The sequence below is a fragment of the Lycorma delicatula genome, chromosome 1 (assembly GCF_047948215.1).
Source record: "Lycorma delicatula isolate Av1 chromosome 1, ASM4794821v1, whole genome shotgun sequence".
NCBI classification, from domain to species: Eukaryota; Metazoa; Arthropoda; class Insecta; order Hemiptera; family Fulgoridae; genus Lycorma; species Lycorma delicatula.
In genome coordinates, this window is record NC_134455.1 from 259,598,895 (window position 1) to 259,619,759 (window position 20,865).

Genomic DNA, 20,865 nt, shown 5'->3' on the forward strand with positions numbered 1-20,865 from the left:
CACTTTTGTCTGTTTTGAAAAAGAAAATCCAATAATCTGAAGTCAGAGCAGACTAATTTTGCTGTTCAGTAATGACTTCTGGTGTAATTTCTGAAGCTGTTCTCTGTCTAGTAGCAACAGTTCTACCTTTTACAAAAACTGTTCAGATAAAAATGTACTTCAGACATTACAAGGTATACAAGGAATCACAAATCAAGCACTTGATTTGAGATTTCTATATATCATTGTTAAAAAATTCATAAAAAATTCTTGGTACAGTATTTTTCTCTTGAAACTTATGAAAAACCTGAATATATTTGGATGGATATGAATGAATATATATTATATAGATGAAGTTTTAAGTTACCATGCAGAATATGGTAAAACTTTGAGAAAATATGCCAAGTGCCTTGGCATGGTGTCAGGCTGACCTTGACAGACTAGGCATGGAAGCTTGCATATAGTTGATGTTTTCAGGGATATATAAACTTTTACAGGGAGATAGTTGGTTCTGAATCTTGTGCTGACTGCTCATGCCATTTTTTAACCCATAATAACAAAATAAAGAATTTCTAAAACGGGTAGCACTTGTTTTAAATACCTCTGAAATTCACATTCAGTAACTATAACAGAATTTGTTTTAACTAGTGAATTTATAGGAAACGGTTTCTGATACAGACCAACTTTCCATGATATTAATTCCAAACAATGGACTCTCCAAAATTCACTATAACAGTGCTCTGCAATAATTCGGTGTAAACTATTTAAAAAAAAAAAAAAAAACAAAAAAAAAACAGCTGTTTGTGCTGACCATTATAAGTAAGATAAAAGTAATACTATAAACTTAGATCTGTTTTATAAACAATACAACAAATTTTTATGTTGTCAAGTAGATTGTAACAGAGTGATTCTCTTTGTTTAGTGAAAAAGCAGAGTGATCTTGGAATGCTACCTTTGGAATGTCACTATTTGAATAAAATGGCTCTCAACAGTGTAGTTGGACAGCAGGTAACTTAATTTTATTCTATATTTTGTCAATATTCATTAAACGTGAGATAGTATTTGTACTAGAGACATTTTAATAGAGAGATTTGCATTATTAACCAAGGGTGGCTGCTATATTTCAGAGAAACATGAATTTATATTAATAATTGGATGCAGTAGTGTTCACATCTATGTGAAAATAGTTTTGTGACTTGTTTAATATGAAACTTATACACCAACTGGCTAGTCATTATTATGAGCTAATTTTAATAATTAGAACATAAGCAATACTTAAAGCTCATAGTATTATCAATCTGGAAGCTGACATGAAACATCTTTATAAATGTGTGATAAATTAGTTAATAATTTTAATGTAAGGTAGGTTTTAACTTGTGATAATTGATCATATATATTATTTAGCACTTAACCCTAAAATAACCTTCTTTTTTTCTCTCACATCAGGATTTTTTGCAAATTGCAGATTTCAAAAGTTGAAAAATTGTGAAAATTTGATACTATAAAGTAGACATGGAACATTTTTTTTAAATAACTTTTTTGGCCTATACTATGCATTCTTGTAGCCAAACAGTTTAGTGGTCTGAAGAAGTTGGTGGGGAGGTTTGGGTTGAAGATTAGTCAGTAGGAGAACTTGGGCAACAGGTTGTGGCAAGTCTTAACAAGAGATGTAACATGTTTATTGGCAGCTCCCTGCGCCAGTCATGCACCATGCAGCTACTATCATCAGTGCTGTTTCAACCATCAGCGTGTGTAAATCAAGTTTTTTACGGCCTCCGTGATGAAATGCATTTTTGTTGGTGGAAAATATATTTTCAGGCCATAAAGCAAACTTTATGTTTCAAAATGGCTTCAAGAGGCTGCAAAAATTCTGCAAATTATTTTTGTGGTGAGTTAGTGGTGGAAATGCAAAAAATAAATATAATAACTTTTGTTGGACAATTGTACATCACATATTTCGTAGTGAAAATAGGAGATCAAGATAAAATTTGGTCACCTCAATATGTTTGCTACACATGTGTTGAAGTACTTGACGTGGTGGTGGTCAAAGGGTGAACAAGAAGCGTAAGATTTGGAGTTTAAATCATTTGGCAAGACCCACAAAATCATACCAGTGATTGTTAATTTTGTTTGATTGGTGTTCATGGTTTCAATTTGAAGAATAAAAAAAGAATCATTTATCCAGATATGCCAGCTGCTTCATGCTCAATTTCTCATGGTTCAGACATACCAGTGCTAGTTTCATCAGAAGATTTACCTGAAGTAGACACTTCTACAAGTGATTTAAATGAAGATAACATCAAGGTGTGTGAACCTGGAGATAGCTGTGCACCAGAGCTTTATTCACAATATTCTGAACTAAATGATTTAGTTTGAGATTTACATCTGACCAAAGAAAATTCAGAATTACTTGGTTCGAAGCTTAAAGAGAAGAACCTACTAGCAGCTAGCACCTCATTTTCCTGATTCAGGCACAGAGAAAAGGATTTTCTTCCATATTTTTCAGAAGAAGGAGAATTAATCTTCTGCACGATCTATGTGGACTTTTGACTTGATTTAACATTCCGTACGAAAGTACCAGTTGGAGACCGTTTATAGATTCATCCAAAAGAAGCATCAAAGTTGTCCTTCACAGTGGGAATATTTATCCGTCAATACCCATTGGACAATTTGTCCATTTAAAAGATAGTTACAATAATTTGGAATTTGTTCTTGATAAAATTAAATATGACAATCATAGGTGGATTAAGTGTGGCGATCTCAAAATAATATCGATGCTCTTAAAACAGCAAGGAGGATTCACACATTTTCTTGTTTTTTTAGTATGAATGAGTTAGAAAAAAACAGAAAATCATTGGATGGGGAAAGGTTGGTTAAAAAGAGCTTCATTAGAACCTAGAACCAAAAATGTGCTCCGAAAAGCTCTCACAGATCCGAATAAAGTTCTCCTTCACCTCTGCATATCAAGTTAGGCTTGTTGAAGAAATTTGTTGAAGCCTTACTAAAAGAAGATAAATGTTTTAAATACATCTGTGATAAATTTCCAGTCTCATCAACCACCAGTAAAGAGGGTGTCTTTACTGGTCCTGACATTAGAAAAAGATGGTAATTTTGAAAAAAAAATGAAAGTTGCAGAAAAAGAAGCCTCGGGAGCCTTTAAAGACAAAGTAGCCAAGTTTCTGGGCAATAAGAAGGATCCGAACTTCAAATCAATTGTTGAGAACATGCTGCAGAAGTACAAAAATTTAGGCTGTTCCATGAGCTTGAAGGTTCACTTCCTAAATTCACATGTGGATTATTTTCCTGGAAATTTGGTTGCCATTAGCAAAGAGATGGGCGAGAGATTTCATTAGGACATGAAAGAAATGGAAAGGAGGTATCAAAGAAAATGAACTGCTACGATGATGGCAGGTTATTGCTGGATATTACACCGAGATGAATCCTACAGAGAACATAAAGGAAAAGCATGAAGCAGAGTGTAAGCCGATCAATGAAGCTTCGACACATGGAATAAAATTGTAAGTATTTTACATACTTAATCATTAAGGGTTGTTGAATGGGGGGAGTGGTTTCTAAAGGCATGATGTACCTCATAAAAATGAACTAAATATAAAAATAAATTTATTTGAAAATGCAGTGTAATAGAAATTAGGCTTACTTTGTGACAATTTTCATTCAAAATTAAGAGGTCAGTGACCCTCTCCTACTCTCCTCTTCAGACCACTACTGCTTAACTATATGAATTCAAAGTATAAGCCAAAAAAGGGAATATATTATATTAATTTATTATAAAAAAATAGTTTTATTTCTACTTTACTGTATCAAATTTTTGCAATTTTTCAACTTTTTCAAATTTTGAAATTGTGAAAAATCCTGACGGGATGGAAAAAAATGAAGGTTATTTTCGGATTCAGCGTTAAAGAATACATAAATCAATTATCAAAAACCAAATACACAACCTTCGCAGACTTGTGTTATTTACATTTCTTTCTGTATACATTATTCACAGTTAATTATAACTAACCTTTAAACATGCAAGAAAACTCTTGTTAAATAGAATCTTAATAAGTTTAATTTATAGTCCATAAGTGAAATTTATATTCTCTAAGAATAGGATTTGCTGTGCTCCAACTATTTGTATTTTTGCTTTAAAATTAGCTAGTTAGTTATTATAAACTGGTGAGTTTTATTGAAGGATGTGTACCTACAATAATATTTTTATCTCCTCTGCTCCCTTCTTTAATACCTTTTTGTTAGATGAATAGTAATATTTATTGAAATTATGCAATCAAGGCTTATAGAGTACAAGGTTGCTTTGTCGGCCTCTTACCATGTCAGTAGTGTCAAACAAGTAGTGCTGATGAAACCATTGATCTGCAACATGAATTTATTTAATTTGCATATCAATTGCACTGCCCTTTCAACAAATGTAGAGTATAAAATAAGTTCTTTGTGTTTGTACTGTATATATGAGTTTTTGATGTATTTTGAGAATATCATAACTATAGTTATCCATATTTGTATTTGATTGTGTTATATCTGTAAATATTAGGAAAGTAATTTACTTAAATAGTAAATTAAATGTGATTAAGTAAATGTTAATTACTGGGTAGATAACAGTGTATAGGTGACACAATCAGTCTTGATGCTTGATGCCACAACCGTGACAGCTGCACTTTGATCATTTTACTATCCTTTTAGCATAACATTTGCTTCATTATCTAACAGCCGATTAGCCTTTACAAGATGTATTGTGTTTTTAGTATTGGATTGCAGAACACAATTTTTTTTTCAATTTTATTTGCCTCATTGTATACCTAATGTTTTGAATATTTATTTTTAAAATTCTATATATATATGCAAGGTCTATAAATAAAGTAGTGAGACTGGTTCAGAAAAACTTTTTATTTACAATCCAATTATACATGGACTCTACCACCTTTGAAATACTTCCCTTGGAAAGCCATTCAACGCTTCAAATGGTTTTCCCACTCTTCATAGCAGTTTTGGAACTCAGAAACTGGAATATCCTTCAGATGGTTGGTTACATTTTTAAAAATATTTTATACTGTTCCAAAATGGTGTCCTTTGAGGTGTTTTTTAAAGTCAGGAACAAGAAAAAGTCGCATGGACTCAAGTCAAGTGAATAATAATGGTTGAGGAACTACAGGAATGTTTTTCTTTGCCAAAAACTTGTTAATTGAGATTGTAGTGTCACAAGTTGCATTGTCATGATGCAGCAAATTGTTGTGTTTTATGGCTGTTATCACGCGGACAACTCTTTTCCACACTTTTTCAAGAATTTCTCAGTAAACATATTGATTTGCAGTCTGTCCTACTATCAAAGAAACAAATTAGCATGGTTTTGATTTTGATTTGCTCATTTTTGCTTTTTTGTGACGTGGTGAGTTTAAAGTGTGCCACTCCTTGCTCTGGCGTTTTGTTTCTGGGTTGTACTCAAATTCATCAGCAGTAATAACATTTTTTTAGTAATTCAGGATCAGTTTTCACTGATCACTGCACATTTCCACCCTGTTGTTTTTCGTTCAATAGTGAGGGTTTTTGGTACTAATTTTGCACAAATTTTTTTCATGTCCAATTCGTTTGTCAAAATTTGATGGACTGTGGTATGGTTCTAATTCAGTTTTTCTGCAATCATTCTGACAGTTAATCACCGGTCATACTGTATGAGGTTTCTGATTTGTTCAACATTGTCATCGCTTTTTAACGTTAACAGTCTTCCAGAGTCTGGATTGTCCACAACTAATTTCTGGCTATCTGAAAATATTTTAAATCGCCTAAAAACTTGGGCCCATGACAGAGCATCATCTTCATAGACCCTTTTCAATTTTGAAAAAGTTTCAGTTGCATTCTTACTGACTTTTAACACAATTGATTGCACAACATTGCTCATGATTAATGTCACTCATTTTTGTAATGCACAACAAAAACTCTGCTGTTCATATAACCATATTTACTATTAACTTTACAGCCACTTTCACATAGCCTTTGAACATCTTTCATATCAAAAGTTACATTATGACATTTTATCATATCTTCTTTTCTTGAATTGGAAATTGGTGATTTTTCTAAAATGGTGTTGTGGTAGGGCGTGTTATCAGAAATTACTGTAGAAATATCAGGAAAATTTGGTATTAATATCTTAAATTGTCCATTTTAAGTAATTTTCTGCTTTCATTTGGCCTCTGTAATTGCCACTTTTTAAACTTGTTTGTAAAGTTTAGTATAAAGCCTATTTATACTAAAGTCCTGCTGCCTTTTGAAATAGGTACTTTCAGCCTGTCACCTGTTCCACTATACACGATTTATTTGTAGTATGAGAAGATAATATATAGACTCGTCAAGGTACACTATCAGCCAATTTTTTGTTTTAAATTTTTTTATGGCAGTCTGTGACTGAATACGTTTAAACCTTACATCACATTGCTCTCTGAGAATGTCTGTTATTTTCAGTTTTTTCCGTCTAAAGCCCAGTTCTTTTATTATTTTTCTCAAAATCATCTCTTTTCCTGAATATCCATTGGCATCTTTAACTGCTAACATTACCTTTTTCATTGTCAACAGGTTATAAATTTTGTTTATACTCTATTTCACCACAAGCTTGTTAAAGTCATCTAGTCCTGTTACAAGCTTCTCATAGGGTTTGTATTTGATTGAAGTAGAGAAAGAAGTTTAATTTTTTCTAGCAACTGCTTTGTTTCTTTTCTCACTCTTTGGACTTAACCATGACACCACATATACAGCTGCTGTTCTTTCTTTACATTTATTAATATGAATCAGTCTATTCTAACTTCAGAAATTGATCACCTCCTTTTTTTCATAAATTCATACACACTGCTTATTATTTCTTGGGTCTGCCGTTTTAGTTTTTTATTTTCACTTTAGTCTTAAGTTTACTAGATTACAAAATACTAAAAATAAACAACCAATTGTAAAATTTGACTATCTTTTTTCAATCAAACTGTAATAAAAAGAAACTGAATATGAACAAATGTTCTTATAGGATCAACAAATACAGGACAACTAGTTTAATTGGATTATACTCAAGCATTCAGTAATATAGGTTTATGAGTAATTATTTATTTTTAGACTGGTATGGTTGTATTTGAAAAATAAGCACATAGCAAACAACTAAGCAGTATTGTTTCTTTATATGATTCTGCGAAAGACAACAACTCATTTTCTAAGTTATAACACTTGTCTTGTTCTTGTTTATTTTTATGATAAATTAAATCAAGATAACATTATATAAACTATGTTTGCATATGTCAGACAATTATAATGTTAGGTAATTTATTATTTAATGTTTTTTCTACTGACGTAATTATAATACTAGTTGAGAATAGGCTTACACATTTATAACTTTAAAAATGTACCACAACATTTATTTTTAAGTCAAAATACATAATCATTTATTAAGTATAAACAGCAGAATTAGAAGATATTTAAAAGTAATCCATAATATCACCCAGTAACATAAAATAATAAGTTGTATTTACATGAAAGCAATTTGCTTCTGTGCGTGAAAACTAAATTGAATGTTTTAGTGTGGATAATAGGTACTGTACTAGCTGTCATACTACAAGCTTTAAGATTCATTTTAGCATTGTGGCACACCGTAATAGTTCAATTTTGTCTAATCTTTCATTGTTGATGCCTGCCTTTTTTAAACTTATTTATTGTAATTTTTTTTATAAAGCATGTATGCATATTGTTAAAGATGAAAATACAATATGGCATTTACATAACACCCTTAATGTTATCACAATTTCAATTCCACATTAGGAATCATCACACAAATTACAGTTAGAAAAGTTCTGTCATTTGTTAGTTACTTACTAATTTTGTGTTGACTAGTGTAATTGGGTATCTTGTTGATTTTTGAAGACTGATATCTTTTTTAGTATATCCTTGCATTGTAACCGAAATTCAAATTAAAATGGATATATTAACCGATATTTTGTTTAATTATCTGGTAAAAATTGTTTTTGTTAATCATTTTTTAAGACTTGTTACATTATTGTCAATTTTCCTCAATTTGGAGAGAGCCCTCTAGTTTACTCAAATATATTTTCGATATTATATTTCTTATAATATATAATGCACTTAACAATAGGCGCCTTTATTGTTTGATTTTTTGTGCAATATTGCACAATCCTGCAGGCACTGAGTTGTCGCCTCACTGAGCAAAAATCATTGACTTAATGAAATCTGACCCGTGAGATCTTTTGGTATAGCTTGTAGAATTTTTAACATATAAAGGAGGTTTTTATTATACTGGACAACATAAGCTCATTTATTTCTGTTATTTGCTTTTGTACTTTTACTTTCTTTTACAGTCAGCTCCACCTAAACACTTCACCCTCAAGAGAAAGCCAAAATCAGCAGCCTTAAGAGCAGAATTACTGCAGAAATCAGTTGATGCACAAAGCAATATGAAGAAAAGCACTGCACCTACAGTTCCTGTACGATCTCGTGGCATGCCTAGGAAAATGACAGACACTAGTGAGTCATTTTGCTTCAGGATGTTTGAATTACAAGAACATTTCATTTCAAGAGTAAGAGATGATGTCTTGTTCTTTTGTCTTTTTTTCCTTTAATTTATTGTTGAGTCTCGTTTTCATGTTTTTTATGGTTTTACGGCTGTCATCATTATTGTTTATTCTGTCAATCACTTGTTCCAAAAATGTTTCCTTATTTTGAAAGGTACTTTTTATTATTTATCTTCAGTTTGTTTTGTTAAAATTTATTATTAAAAGAAATATTTGTTGCTGTTTTGTAATTTCTGTACAACATTCAAAAAGTCTTGATATTTGTAAATTATGTATGGATCATATTTTAGTACTCTAGCTATTTTTAACTGGGGTTTTTAATTATTATTTTTGATATCAATCTTTTTCAGTTTTTATTTGTCTTAATTTGTAACAAGTTTTTTTGACATCTCTTGGGTTGACTGAAATATTGGGAATGTATTTTCAGCATGTTTTTAAAATAGCTCATTTTTTCACTGTTGTTTATGCATTTTTTTATCTGTTGAGTTTGTTTTCCTTAAGCTACTGTTTTTATAAGTGTATGTACTTTGCAGAAGGAGGTGGCATTAGGAAGGTCTTTGCACTTGTTGAACAGTACTTAAATAAGCCAACGAAAGTTAGATATGTAAAATGAAGTTGCTAAGAATTGGCTTCAATTTATTTTGTATATTTTGTTTTAAATGATTTCTATCCATTTTTAAAGATGCAGTTTACTTTTTCTTTATTATGTTATGGGTTACTTCTGTTTTTATGTTCTTAGTTGGCTATTGTTTGATCTTTATATTTGAATCCCAAGTGCGTTTTGCAACAAATGTTATTTAATCATTTTGAATGGTTAGTTTATCTTTGAGTTTTCATTAATGTATAAATTTGCTTAGAGATGCCTGAATTATTGTCTTCATTATTTTTGTGTCCTCTCACTTTTTCTTTCTTTTGTTTTTTTTTTTTAATTCGGTTTTTAGTGTTTCACTTCTCTATCACCAATGTATTTAATAAATCAAATGGTTAAGCAACGAATCAAAGGTTAAGAATCAAAGTCTATTCTTTTAATATTTAGACTAATCTGAGTGTTAGAAAGTTGTTTAAGGTCGCAAATAATTTTCACTATGCCAATATTAAGGTACATCCAAAGTTTTGTGATTTTTTTTTTTTCATCTTAATGGTATAAAATTTTCTATCACGAGTGCTATTTTTTTTCGATACTTGAGAAAAATAATTATTTTATGGTCTAGAATAATGGTTGGTTGAATTTATTGTACTTCAGACATCCTTTCTTTTTGCTTTCTGTATGGTTTATTTATTTGTTATTGAGATAAATGATAAAAGTTGACAGAACTGCCTTAATAAACTATAAAATTAAGTAAAAATTTTTTCACTTACAGCAATTTTGAGTACTTGCAGAGATTTCTGCTTGTTAGTAAATCTTGTGTAAAGATTAATTTAAAAATTATGAAAACTTTAAATTTATAGAGGTAGATGTTTACTTGATATAGGTATTGAAGTAGAAGTAATTGTTCTGTTGTTGTTAAAATCTGTTAGTAGATAATGAAATTATTAGTTTGGTACCAAAATGGATTGCAAAATAGCATATTTAAGTGAAGTAAAAAAAAAACAAATTAAAAATTTATTACAAATTATGATTTATACTATAACTATTATCCATTAATTTGTAATTTATTTGATAAATATTTAAATAATTAAAACTAAGTTTATTTTCAATCATACTTAAATTTTACTTATAAACTATTTTGTTCAATTTAATAAAGTACATAGTAACTGAAAATTGTTACAGTAAAGGGCCATAAATTTATAACTTTAAACTTAAAAATAAAATGAATAAATTTACAGTATTAAAAGAAACAAAAACATACGTTTTGTGTTCCTTTCACTTTTTCTTATAATATATTTAAAAAAAAAATCATTTAGCTAATTATAATTTTTTAATTACATTTTAAACAAATGTAATTCTACTGTTTATATTACCACATGTGTTTGTAAAATAAAGTGTGGGTAGTAAAATTGTAAATATTTATGCAGACAGACAGAAACTGTTATCCTTTTGAAACATTTGCCTATAAATACAATGTACAAAAATGTAATTATGCTGATCATATTAGTGAAGGTAAACACATATTTAGGCCTAGGAAACATAAATTTGAAATACATAATAAAAGAGGAAAATACTGATATATTATTGATCAAGTAAAATTTGAACACAGTGAAGTTTGACTGGCTTAAGGAAATAAATTTTAATTAAATTATTTAATAAATTATAATTTTTTAATTTTAAGTAAATTATAAATAAAATATATAAATTAGTATTTATTAACGTAATGCAAATTACAAATTTTAAATTACAATTTATAAATTATTTTAAAGTTTTTAGTTCATATTTATAAATTGACGTTTAACAAAGGAGCCTACACAAATTATAATTTTCATTTATTTACAAACAGGTTGTAATAGCAAAATTGTAAATATTAATTTAATGATTGTATTAGTAAACATCTATCCATAATTTTATTGTTTTAATTAGTTCTTCCTATAAAAAGATTTGTTTAGAGAAAGCAGAGAACATATTTAATAATAAAAAGAAAGTACTGAGAAAAAAAAATTAAATTTCGCTGCTAGGATGCAATTTATTATTAAAATTCTTTAAACCAAATTGATGTATGTATGGATATATAACCTCTTACATTGTACTAATATATGCTGTTAGTGCACAAAGGTTTTTATCTCATAACAATTGTTTAAATGATTGTCTTGGATTTTGTGTGATTTTCATGAACTTAGATGATACTATGCAATTGCATTTTTTGTTTATTAAGACAAAAAGTGGAATATTTTCCTGTTTTAATGCCTTTAATAATATTTGAAACATTTATAGCTTGAAATAAATATCTCTTACCATTATTAACTAAATTTACCATTATTTATAAAAAGAAAAAATAAACTAATTGAATAGAATAATTCAAAGAATTCTTCAAATCAAAAAACTTGAATGGGCAAAGAAATTCAAACAGAACACCATTAAAATTCAATGATTTTAAGATGAATTTTAAAAATTATTTTGTATACCTTTGCCCTTTTAAGCTTAGAATTTACCCATAAATTAATATTTAATTTGTATAGACCAGTTTATTTAAAATGTGATAAAACAGTACATATCTGAAGGGCTATCTGATGTTATGGTTTTGTCTAGTCATGGATGTAATCAAATTATTTTCAGAATCAAGGTTTTAATATTTAAATGAATAATCAAATCGCAGTTCTACAAAAAAAAAAGTTGTGTAAGCTCTCTCATTAGCCAAGTACCATTTTTAGTATTAGTTATGAATTTTGATAGTGATTTCTGTACTAATGGTCATGCATGTCTGGTGGTATCACAAGTTATTACTTAGAATTTATGAAATATATACCTGCACAGTGATGTAACTTAAATAAAATATTGTAAGTCATGATTACAATTAGTTTGCTTTTTCTTTGTGTTAATTAAAATACACTCTCTTATTTTAAAATTTACATTAATACATTTTTCAGTTAATCATACATTATTTTATTTAATTGTGGGTTGTTTTGTGTAGTTATTTTTATAATTATTATTATAAATTTAAATTTGAAGGTCCTTGCATAGTCTATAGTATATAAAATTTTATTCTTTTTTTTACTTTTAATTATTTTATAAATGAATAACAGTGAGACCAGTTAAGAAAATATTTTTAGTCTGGAAATTTTTCAGAAAACCATAAGATAAGTAATAGCATTATTTGTAATTTGTGAAAAATTAGAGTATTCTGAAAGTACAATACATTTTAGTAGCACATCAATAGGTTACACCTTTGTCATTTTCTTGAGGAACAAAAAGAGTAGTAAATGCTAAAATTTAACAAAATAGGGAAATTGTTATTTGCAAAAGAAGTCTTTACATCAGGACAATAAATTCATTTTTATGAACAGTTACGTCATTACATTTTCCTACTTTTTCAACAGGGCCAATATCAACAGAAGTACCATGCCAGTTAGTGAAACAAATATATTCCAAATAAACTAAAATTATTCCAGTTATGGTTTATGATGATAAATGTAATGTGTTGTTATTAAATAAGAAAAACCTAATTGATAGGTGCATAATTAGAATGATAGCAAGATATTATCAGTTCTTATTGCTTAACTGAAAATCCTTGTTTCATGATATATACTAAGGACTGACTGCAACCACTTCGTTTTCCTTCATCCTTTTACTAATGTCATGTTACCTAAAATAATTTCATAAAATTGTAAAAAGATTACTTTTATTTAAATTAAGTTTATGGCATTTCAATAATGTTTAACATTTATTTTTGATGATGTACGAGGGTGAATCAAATATAAATGTGATTTTATTATTTTTTTAAATTTATTTATTGAAAAATAAAAGGCAAATATAATTTATTTTTCTACATAGTTTCCTCCATTAGAAAGGAAAATTGCAGGGTAATAGGTCCAGGCTGTAGGGAGGATGATCAAGTTGGAGTGCAGAGGATGATCAAGTTGGAGTGCAGAGGATGATCAAGTTGAGTGCTGAGGATTTTTTGAGGCCGTTAGAGCTGCAGTATGGGGCCTGGCATTGTCATGGAGGAGGATGGCCTCTTAAATTTGTTGGTCTTGTCTTTTGGGTGATATGCAGCCCTCACCTCATTTAACAGCTCGCAGTAGTAAGCAACATTGATTGTACATCGCTCATGCAAAAAATTGATGAGCAAAATTCCTCGCCGGTCGAAAAAAAAAGGTTGAAAGAGCCTTGCAGCTGACAGTTGAGTCTTGGGTTTCACTGGGCTGCTTCCCCTTTCCTCTCCCACTCATAGCTTATTTCAACTGGAGAGTGTAGTGGTATACCTGTGTTTCATGACAGGTGATGATCCGACTCAAAAATGCATCACCTTCTTTTGCAAACCTTGCTGTAAGCCTCTGACAGACCTCCAAACATCTCAACTTCTGGTCTGTGATCAGAAGGTGAGGGACCCATCTGGCACACACTTTACGAAATGGTAGGTTTGTGATGATCGCTTGACATAACTTATTCTGACCTGTTCTGCAATTTCAGATATTCTCACCGATCGATTGTCTTCAAGAATGTCTCAAACTGCACAAATGTTTTCATCTGTAATGCTGGTTCGAGGACGGCAATTGTGTTCCTGATTTTCCATTCGTTCTCGTTCTTGCTTGAACTCTATGCCAGGCAAACACACGAGTCCTTAACAATTTTTGGTCCTCGAATTGTGCAGTCAATCTCTGGAAAATTTCCATCGCTTGAACTCCTTTATGAGCAAGAAATTTTATAATTTGTTGCGTGATGGAGGGTTGGACCTGTTGCTTTGACATCATAAGCGTTACTTATGACGAATTGGTTGTGAGCGTGGAATGGGCAGCTCTCCCCACTCCTAATGACCCCACTCCTAATGACCCCACACTCCTGACTAGGGCCACGCTGGTTGGTAGGACTGGGCCCACACTTCCATACTGGAAGTGTGGGCCCAGTCCTACCAACCATATGCACTCAAAAACAAAAATCCAATTTATATTTAATTTATCCTCATATTATGGCTAATTTTTCTGTCCTCTAAATAAATTTTGGAAGCCTGATTCTCGATAATTTAATTGAATTTTTATTGTTATCTCTTTATAGGCGCATAAAAGAAACTTTGTAAATTATAGCTCAAAAGATTATAATCTGTGCTAAAAGCCTGAAAATTGCAGTAGTAATGGTATTATTACAAATGATTGAGATATTATAATTTTTGAAGATAAAGTAGAAATAAAATATAATCTTGATAACTCAGAGTTTATTGCTCAGTTGTCACAACATTGGATTTTTGTGGAAAATTTTGTTAAAATTGCCAGATGCTCTATTAAATTAATTTAAGATTCTACAAAGAGTCTCATAATCTGTTTAGAAATGTCTCCAAAGAATAGGAAGAAATTTATAAATAACTGTTCAAAACAGTATGGCAATGAACTGCACCAATGAAAATTAATAAATTAAAAATTAAAGTACATTATTTATTAATTTAAGATTGAATTTCCGTTATGAATACAGGATAATGTTATGCTTTTTTAAAAACACAGAATTTAAGATGAGTGTATTTAAATATTAAAAAAAACTTCAGCAGATTTTAAATTCCCTTAAGTTAGATGGCACATTTATTTATTGGTAAGTGATTTGATAAATATACAAATCTTATGATTTGTTCCAGAAAATTTTCTGCTTCTCAGTTTTGCTTATTAGACACAATATTTAGATGAACATTTTATAACTGCAATTTTTTTTTATTAAATTACATTATTACATTAGCATAATTACTTATATAGCATGAGGAGACTGAGACTCCTCATGCAAATAAGTGTAATTCAGTAAATAGCATTATTTACAAATAATAACCATCCACATAAGTCTTTAAAAGGTGACATTTTTGAATTTTTTTTATTTAAAGTATGTGATAGAATTACTGGAAATTAAATAAATTTTTTTTCTATTATATTCACTCTTACTGAAATAACTGTAATTTAATAAGAGTAAAGAGTAAAAACCATATCCTTTCTCCAGTTTTCTACAAATGTAATTGGGATATTCTTTTGCTGTTTAAATGTATGTGTTCTTTCAATCATTACTTGAAACATATTAAATATTGCATGAAACAAAACAGGAAATTGGTAGGTTTTCTAACTGTTAATTACAGAATTTTTGATTTCTCAAAAACAGGTATGTTTTTTCATTTCTCTATTAACTATTTACTGGAGGCAGAAAGGGATTCTTCAGAGGAGTTTATTCATTTATTCCTTCCCCAATTTGATGTTCCTATCATGTTTTACGCCCAAAGAGTGCAATTTTAATTGTAAGTTAAGTGAATTTGATATTGCTACTGTACCTCTTAAAATATGTAGGATATTTAGGACAGAGACAAGTTTTTAAAAATACCCTGAGCAACACTATTCTGTATAACATATAACATTGTGTCATTGTGCATATTACACATCTTCAAATTTCTCTTCAAAGCATTATCTAGTTTCTTTAATTCTGCTCTTTGAAGCTGATTCAAAGTTAAAATTACTCTTCAAAGCATAATCTAATTTCTTTAATTCTGTTGTTTGAGGCTGATCCAGATTTTATTTATTGTATGATTATGTGTGTTAGTATTAATGAGATATGCTTTTGCAATATCAGAATATTATATTTTCTCAGTAGTTAGAATTAATAGTAGAAGGGACATTTTATGTTTTAGTAACTTTGTTGTTTAATCTTTCTATTCTATTATATATGAGGGTTATTTTTTTTTCAAGGCCTGATCGGTCACAAAATTAAAACCAAAGTAAAAATAGAAAATTTTTAATTTGTAACAAGTACTTACATAGTTACGCTATTTCTTTACTTAGTCGCCACTCCGATTTAGACATTTGTAGTATCATGGTACCAACTTTCCAATACCCTCGTCATAGAACAGAGCTGCCTGTGTTTTCAGCGATATTTCTATGCTGGTCTGCAGCTCAATGTCTGTGCCAAAATGTTGCCCTCCTAGCCAGCGTTTCATGTGAGCAAAGAGGTGAAAATCGGATGGAGCCGCCAAGTCCGGGCTGTATGGTGGGTGATCAAACACTTCCCAATGAAAACGCTGCAGGAGCTTCTTTGTTACAGCTGCAGTGTGCGGCCAAACATTGTCATGGAGAAAGACAATGTCTGATGACAACATTCCTCTCCGCTTATTCTGAATTGCCCTTCGTAGACATTGAAGAGTCACGCACTATAAGGCTGCAGTGATGGTCGTGCCACGTTCCATGAATTCCACCAAGAGAACTCCATTCCGGTTCCACACTTGGCGGGAGACGCTATTGTTGTTGACATGTTTATGTGCTAGGACTAGGTTTATGTGTTCAGGACTAAACGAAGTGACGCGGCGTGATTGAAGGCCATACTAGAGACGCTGCACAACATATATGCGCAAAGGTTCATCTGATTTTTGCACGGGTTTTTATTTCACGATCGATCGGACCTTGAAAAAAAATAATCCTCGTATAATTTCTAATTCTTAAAAATACTCTTTACAAGATCTCAGGTGGTGAAAATTCTGTTTGAATGTTATATTTTCTTTATCATTTACCGTAGTGAGTAATTACTTTCTTCTGTTTTACTTACTTCTGTTTTAATTTTCACTTTTAGAATCTTTACATTGTACAATAAAAAAAGTATCTGGTTGATGTTGCATAATAAATTTTATTTTGCTATTTTTATGTTAGTTTTTTTTTTTGTTAGCTGTAATTTATAGATTATAGTTCTAGTTTTGATGTTTGATTTATTGGCTGTTTCTATGTGATACATTGTTTCATGATAGATAATAATTTGTTGTTTCCAAATGTCTTCTTTGCTAGTGTATCAGGATCCTGAGATTCAAGATTCATACAAATCAGAGTTACTTTCTGTAATAATTAATAGTGGTGTGTGCTGTTCAACAAATCCTAGAGATTGAGTGTGAAGTTGTCACTTGTAGGAATAAATATTGCCTCAGTTCCAAAGTATTTGGTATACTGATGTGCACATTCAGTTCAATAAAAGAAATGCAAAATTACTTTGCCTCTCACTTTCCAAAATAACTATGGAATGAAATGATTGTTATTAAGAATTATTATACTGTTTTTGTGAATGATTTGAGTCTTAGATACCCAATGTTGTGTGGCTGTATTATCTAATAGGCATGCTAAATCTTCATTTTTATTATATATTTTTTTAACTTAGTTTTTAATTTCAACTCTTCGTAACTATAATGTAGATTTTATTGAAGAGGGTGATTCAAAGAAACGGGAAATTTTGAAAGTTGTGTTGGTAGCTGTGGGCGATTGGTACCTTTTGATAAGTGGCGCCAGCCTCTCTAACCTAACCTGCTATTTAGTTGTCATGGATCATTGGAGTGGTGCGCAACGTGCATTTGCTATCAAAGCGTTTTACAAAAACAATGACAGTGTGGAGGGAGCGCGTAGAGAATCTGGGACGGCATGACTGTGTTCCATCAGCACATGCAATTAAAACATGGATATCTAATTTTTGAGGAAACTGGTTCGGCAATGAAAAAGAAACTTCCAGGCCGTGAGCAAACCGTCTGTACACCACAGAATGTTCAAGCTTTAGAAGATGCTGTCACACGAAGTCCACATCGGTCAATCCGTCGTCTCTCAGCATCTTTACAATTGCATAGTTCAAGTGTTCGAAGAATGTTAGTGAAGGACTTGCAATTCCATCCATACAAGTTGCAGATCGTCCAGGAACTGAAACCGAACGATGCAGTTGTGCGAGCACAATTCTGTAATGTAATGCTTCAGAAGGTAAATGTTAACGAAGAGTTTGTTCACGAACTGTGGATGTCAGACGAAGCGCATTTCCACCTCAGTGGATTTGTTAACAAGCAAAATTTCAGATATTGGGCACAAGAAAATCCTACGCAGCTGTTGCACAGCCAGAAAGTGACCGTGTGGTGTGCTATGTCATCATATGGTGTTATAGGCCCTTATTTTTTTGAGGATGACAACGGTCTTGCGATTACAGTGACATCGGCTCGTTACGTAGCCATGCTTGAAACCTTTGTTGAGGAACAACAAAAGAGATTTCCACCAATTCTTAACACAGCCTGGTTTCAACAAGACGGAGTAACGTCACATACTGCACGAATATCGATGGCAGCTGTACGCCGATTGTTTGGACAACGTGTCATTTCACGAAATGGTGGCATTAGATGGCCTCCCAGATCGCCTGATCTCTCAGCTTGCGATTACTTTTTGTGGGGTCACCTTAAAAGCAAAGTGTTCCACAGTAGACCTGCTACAACGGAAGACCTGAAGGCAAAGATCCGAGAAGCAATTGCGGAAATTCCAGTTGAGATATTACGTCAAACCATGAACAATTTAACGAAGAGGCTTCGTGAGTGTTTACGTAAAAGAGGAGGTCACCTGGAAGATGTCATTTTTTAAAAATAAACTAAAATGTTTGTATCCTAAAATGGCAACATTTGTACAATTACATGAAATAAAATTCATTTTCTAAAAAGATTTTTCATTAACGTTATTTAATTTTTTAAATTTCCCGTTTCTTTGAATCACCTGTAGTATCAACTTTTCAGTTATACAAAGTCAAATGTAGATCACCATGTATTACTGAAAATTGTTTTAATTTTTTGGTTTAACAAAAATTAATTTTTTTTGTGTTTATTAAATTTTTGCTAGTTTTTTTTTGTCGCATACATAATTATTATTTAGTAACATTATACCATGTCATGTTAAAACATCTCCAAGAAAATTTTGAAAAATTACTACATTCCATTTGAATGTTTTCACCAAATATTAAAATGAAGTTTGATTTTCTAATATTAAATTGCTGTGCTGGTCTTTAGCGACATTATTGTGAACTATGAAGTGTCGTTTGAAGATGTTTGTCAAGGTATCAACAGCAAACATCCAGAATTATTTTTCATTTTTAAAAAGAAAATTTTTCAGTATATTCACAGTTATAGTTAGACAAATATTTTAAATGTGTAAGACTTTTAAAATTACAATCATTGTCATTATTGATTAGAAGTGTAAAGATCATATAATAATGTGGGCTGTAAAGAATTAACATTTTTATTTAAAACAAACTTAACTAATATATAGTAATAGTTCATTATGATGCAGTGAGAATAGTTGCACATAGTATGTATAGTACAGATTTTACTTCATAATGTCTTGAGTACAAACAACCATGTACGTGATTTTTTTACTGAACATTATAATTGTTTCTTCATAGAAAGAAAGTCCATTTTCATCAATTTTCACAAATTATGTTTTCTGTTAGCCAAATCTGTGCAAGTGTATGACAAAATATTCCAGCACTCACAATATTACATTGACTTTTTCATTCATTTCTATACCTCTTAAGGATAATGGCTGCTTCATAACAATTAGTTTATAATTTAAGTAAAATCTTATTTCTTATCTAATTTTATATTTTTATTTTACAGCACCTTTAAAAGGATTACCTAGTCGTGCATTGACTGGAAGCTTCCGGTCACCAGTAAGTAATTCACTGAGTCGGCCTTCCTTGCCTCGTACACCAGCTGGTAGAAAAGATGGTGGCATCAAGCTGCTAGATATAAATGAACAGCCTCTTGGTTTTGCCCAGGCCAAGAAGAGGAAACGAATGCAAGGTGTGTGTGTGCTTATCAGAATATATGGATATTTGCAATTTTTAAAATTACCTGACTGTTATTTGGTAAATGACTTATAATTGAAATATTGTCTGGAAAAAAGCTGAATTACGCAAGGTTAATATGAAAAGATTTATTATTAGGATGTTAAGGACATCTTTGTAATGGTTTTGTGCATATCATGTAGGCATGAATCTGGATTAAGTAAAAAATTATTTAATTAGAAATAAAATAAGATTAAATCAAGTTTTTTACTATTATCATGAAGCAAGTTATCAGCTTCAATTTCATTGATAATATGTAATTTGCATAATACAATTTGTAAAGTTATTGCGAATCTTTCTTTATTGATTTTTGATGAACTATTTAAACGTATTTAATTATCAAATGTGTGTCTATTTGTATTCAGATAAATATATACGATTGTTGAATATTTACAACAATCATTTTTATTTTTAAAAACAATAACATAGTGCAGACTCATTGTTAGTTCTTTCAAATTGTAATGAACAGGGGACTTGCTTATTAATTTGCATGATGTATACTGAGTAATTCAAATAGGACTTCACAAATTTAAGAGCTTATAAAAATTTATTGAGATAACCTACAGATTCGATTTGGGTCTCATTTCATAGAAAAACACATCAAGTTTGTCGCCCAACATTCACTTTGATTTGATATAGCTTCTATTTGTATTGCAACGTACATCCCACCTGAAGTCGATTTCATTCCATATTGGCCAGTAAGCTGGGTGTTAGCTCTGCAGCTGCGGCATTAATTTGAAGTCCTATCTTATCAAGATCATGGGTGGTACATAAACCCAATCTTTAATGAAACCCCCTACAAGAAAATATCTACCATGATCAAATCTGGTGAGCCAGGTGGTCATGCAATTGGACCTTCACGACCAATCCACCAACCTGGGAATTGAGTATCAAGAAATTCTGGAAACTTCTTGGACCAGGCGGTAGAGAGGTGGTATCCCATTTTGCTGATAGTAATTGTGTTAATTCCTCCATCTTGGGTCATCATCGTCTAACTGAGGAATTAGAAAATGTTGGCACATGTCCAAATAAACGATAGTATTTATGGTTGCCTTCTGGAAGAAGTACAGTCTTTTGTTTGCTTAGAGC

The 20,865-nt window shown here is 30.8% G+C and overlaps 1 protein-coding gene across 2 annotated transcripts in view; it reads left to right on the forward strand.

Moving 5' to 3' along the window:
* The window catches only part of Nelf-A (Negative elongation factor A), a 73,560-nt gene that overhangs the window by 21,860 nt on the left and 30,835 nt on the right, over window positions 1-20,865 (forward strand). For both annotated transcript variants that reach the window (XM_075376381.1, XM_075376388.1), the window contains exons 3-5: window positions 902-987; window positions 8,340-8,505; window positions 19,547-19,732. In XM_075376381.1, coding sequence (XP_075232496.1) covers window positions 902-987; window positions 8,340-8,505; window positions 19,547-19,732 — 438 coding nt within the window. The remainder of the gene's footprint in view (window positions 1-901; window positions 988-8,339; window positions 8,506-19,546; window positions 19,733-20,865) is intronic.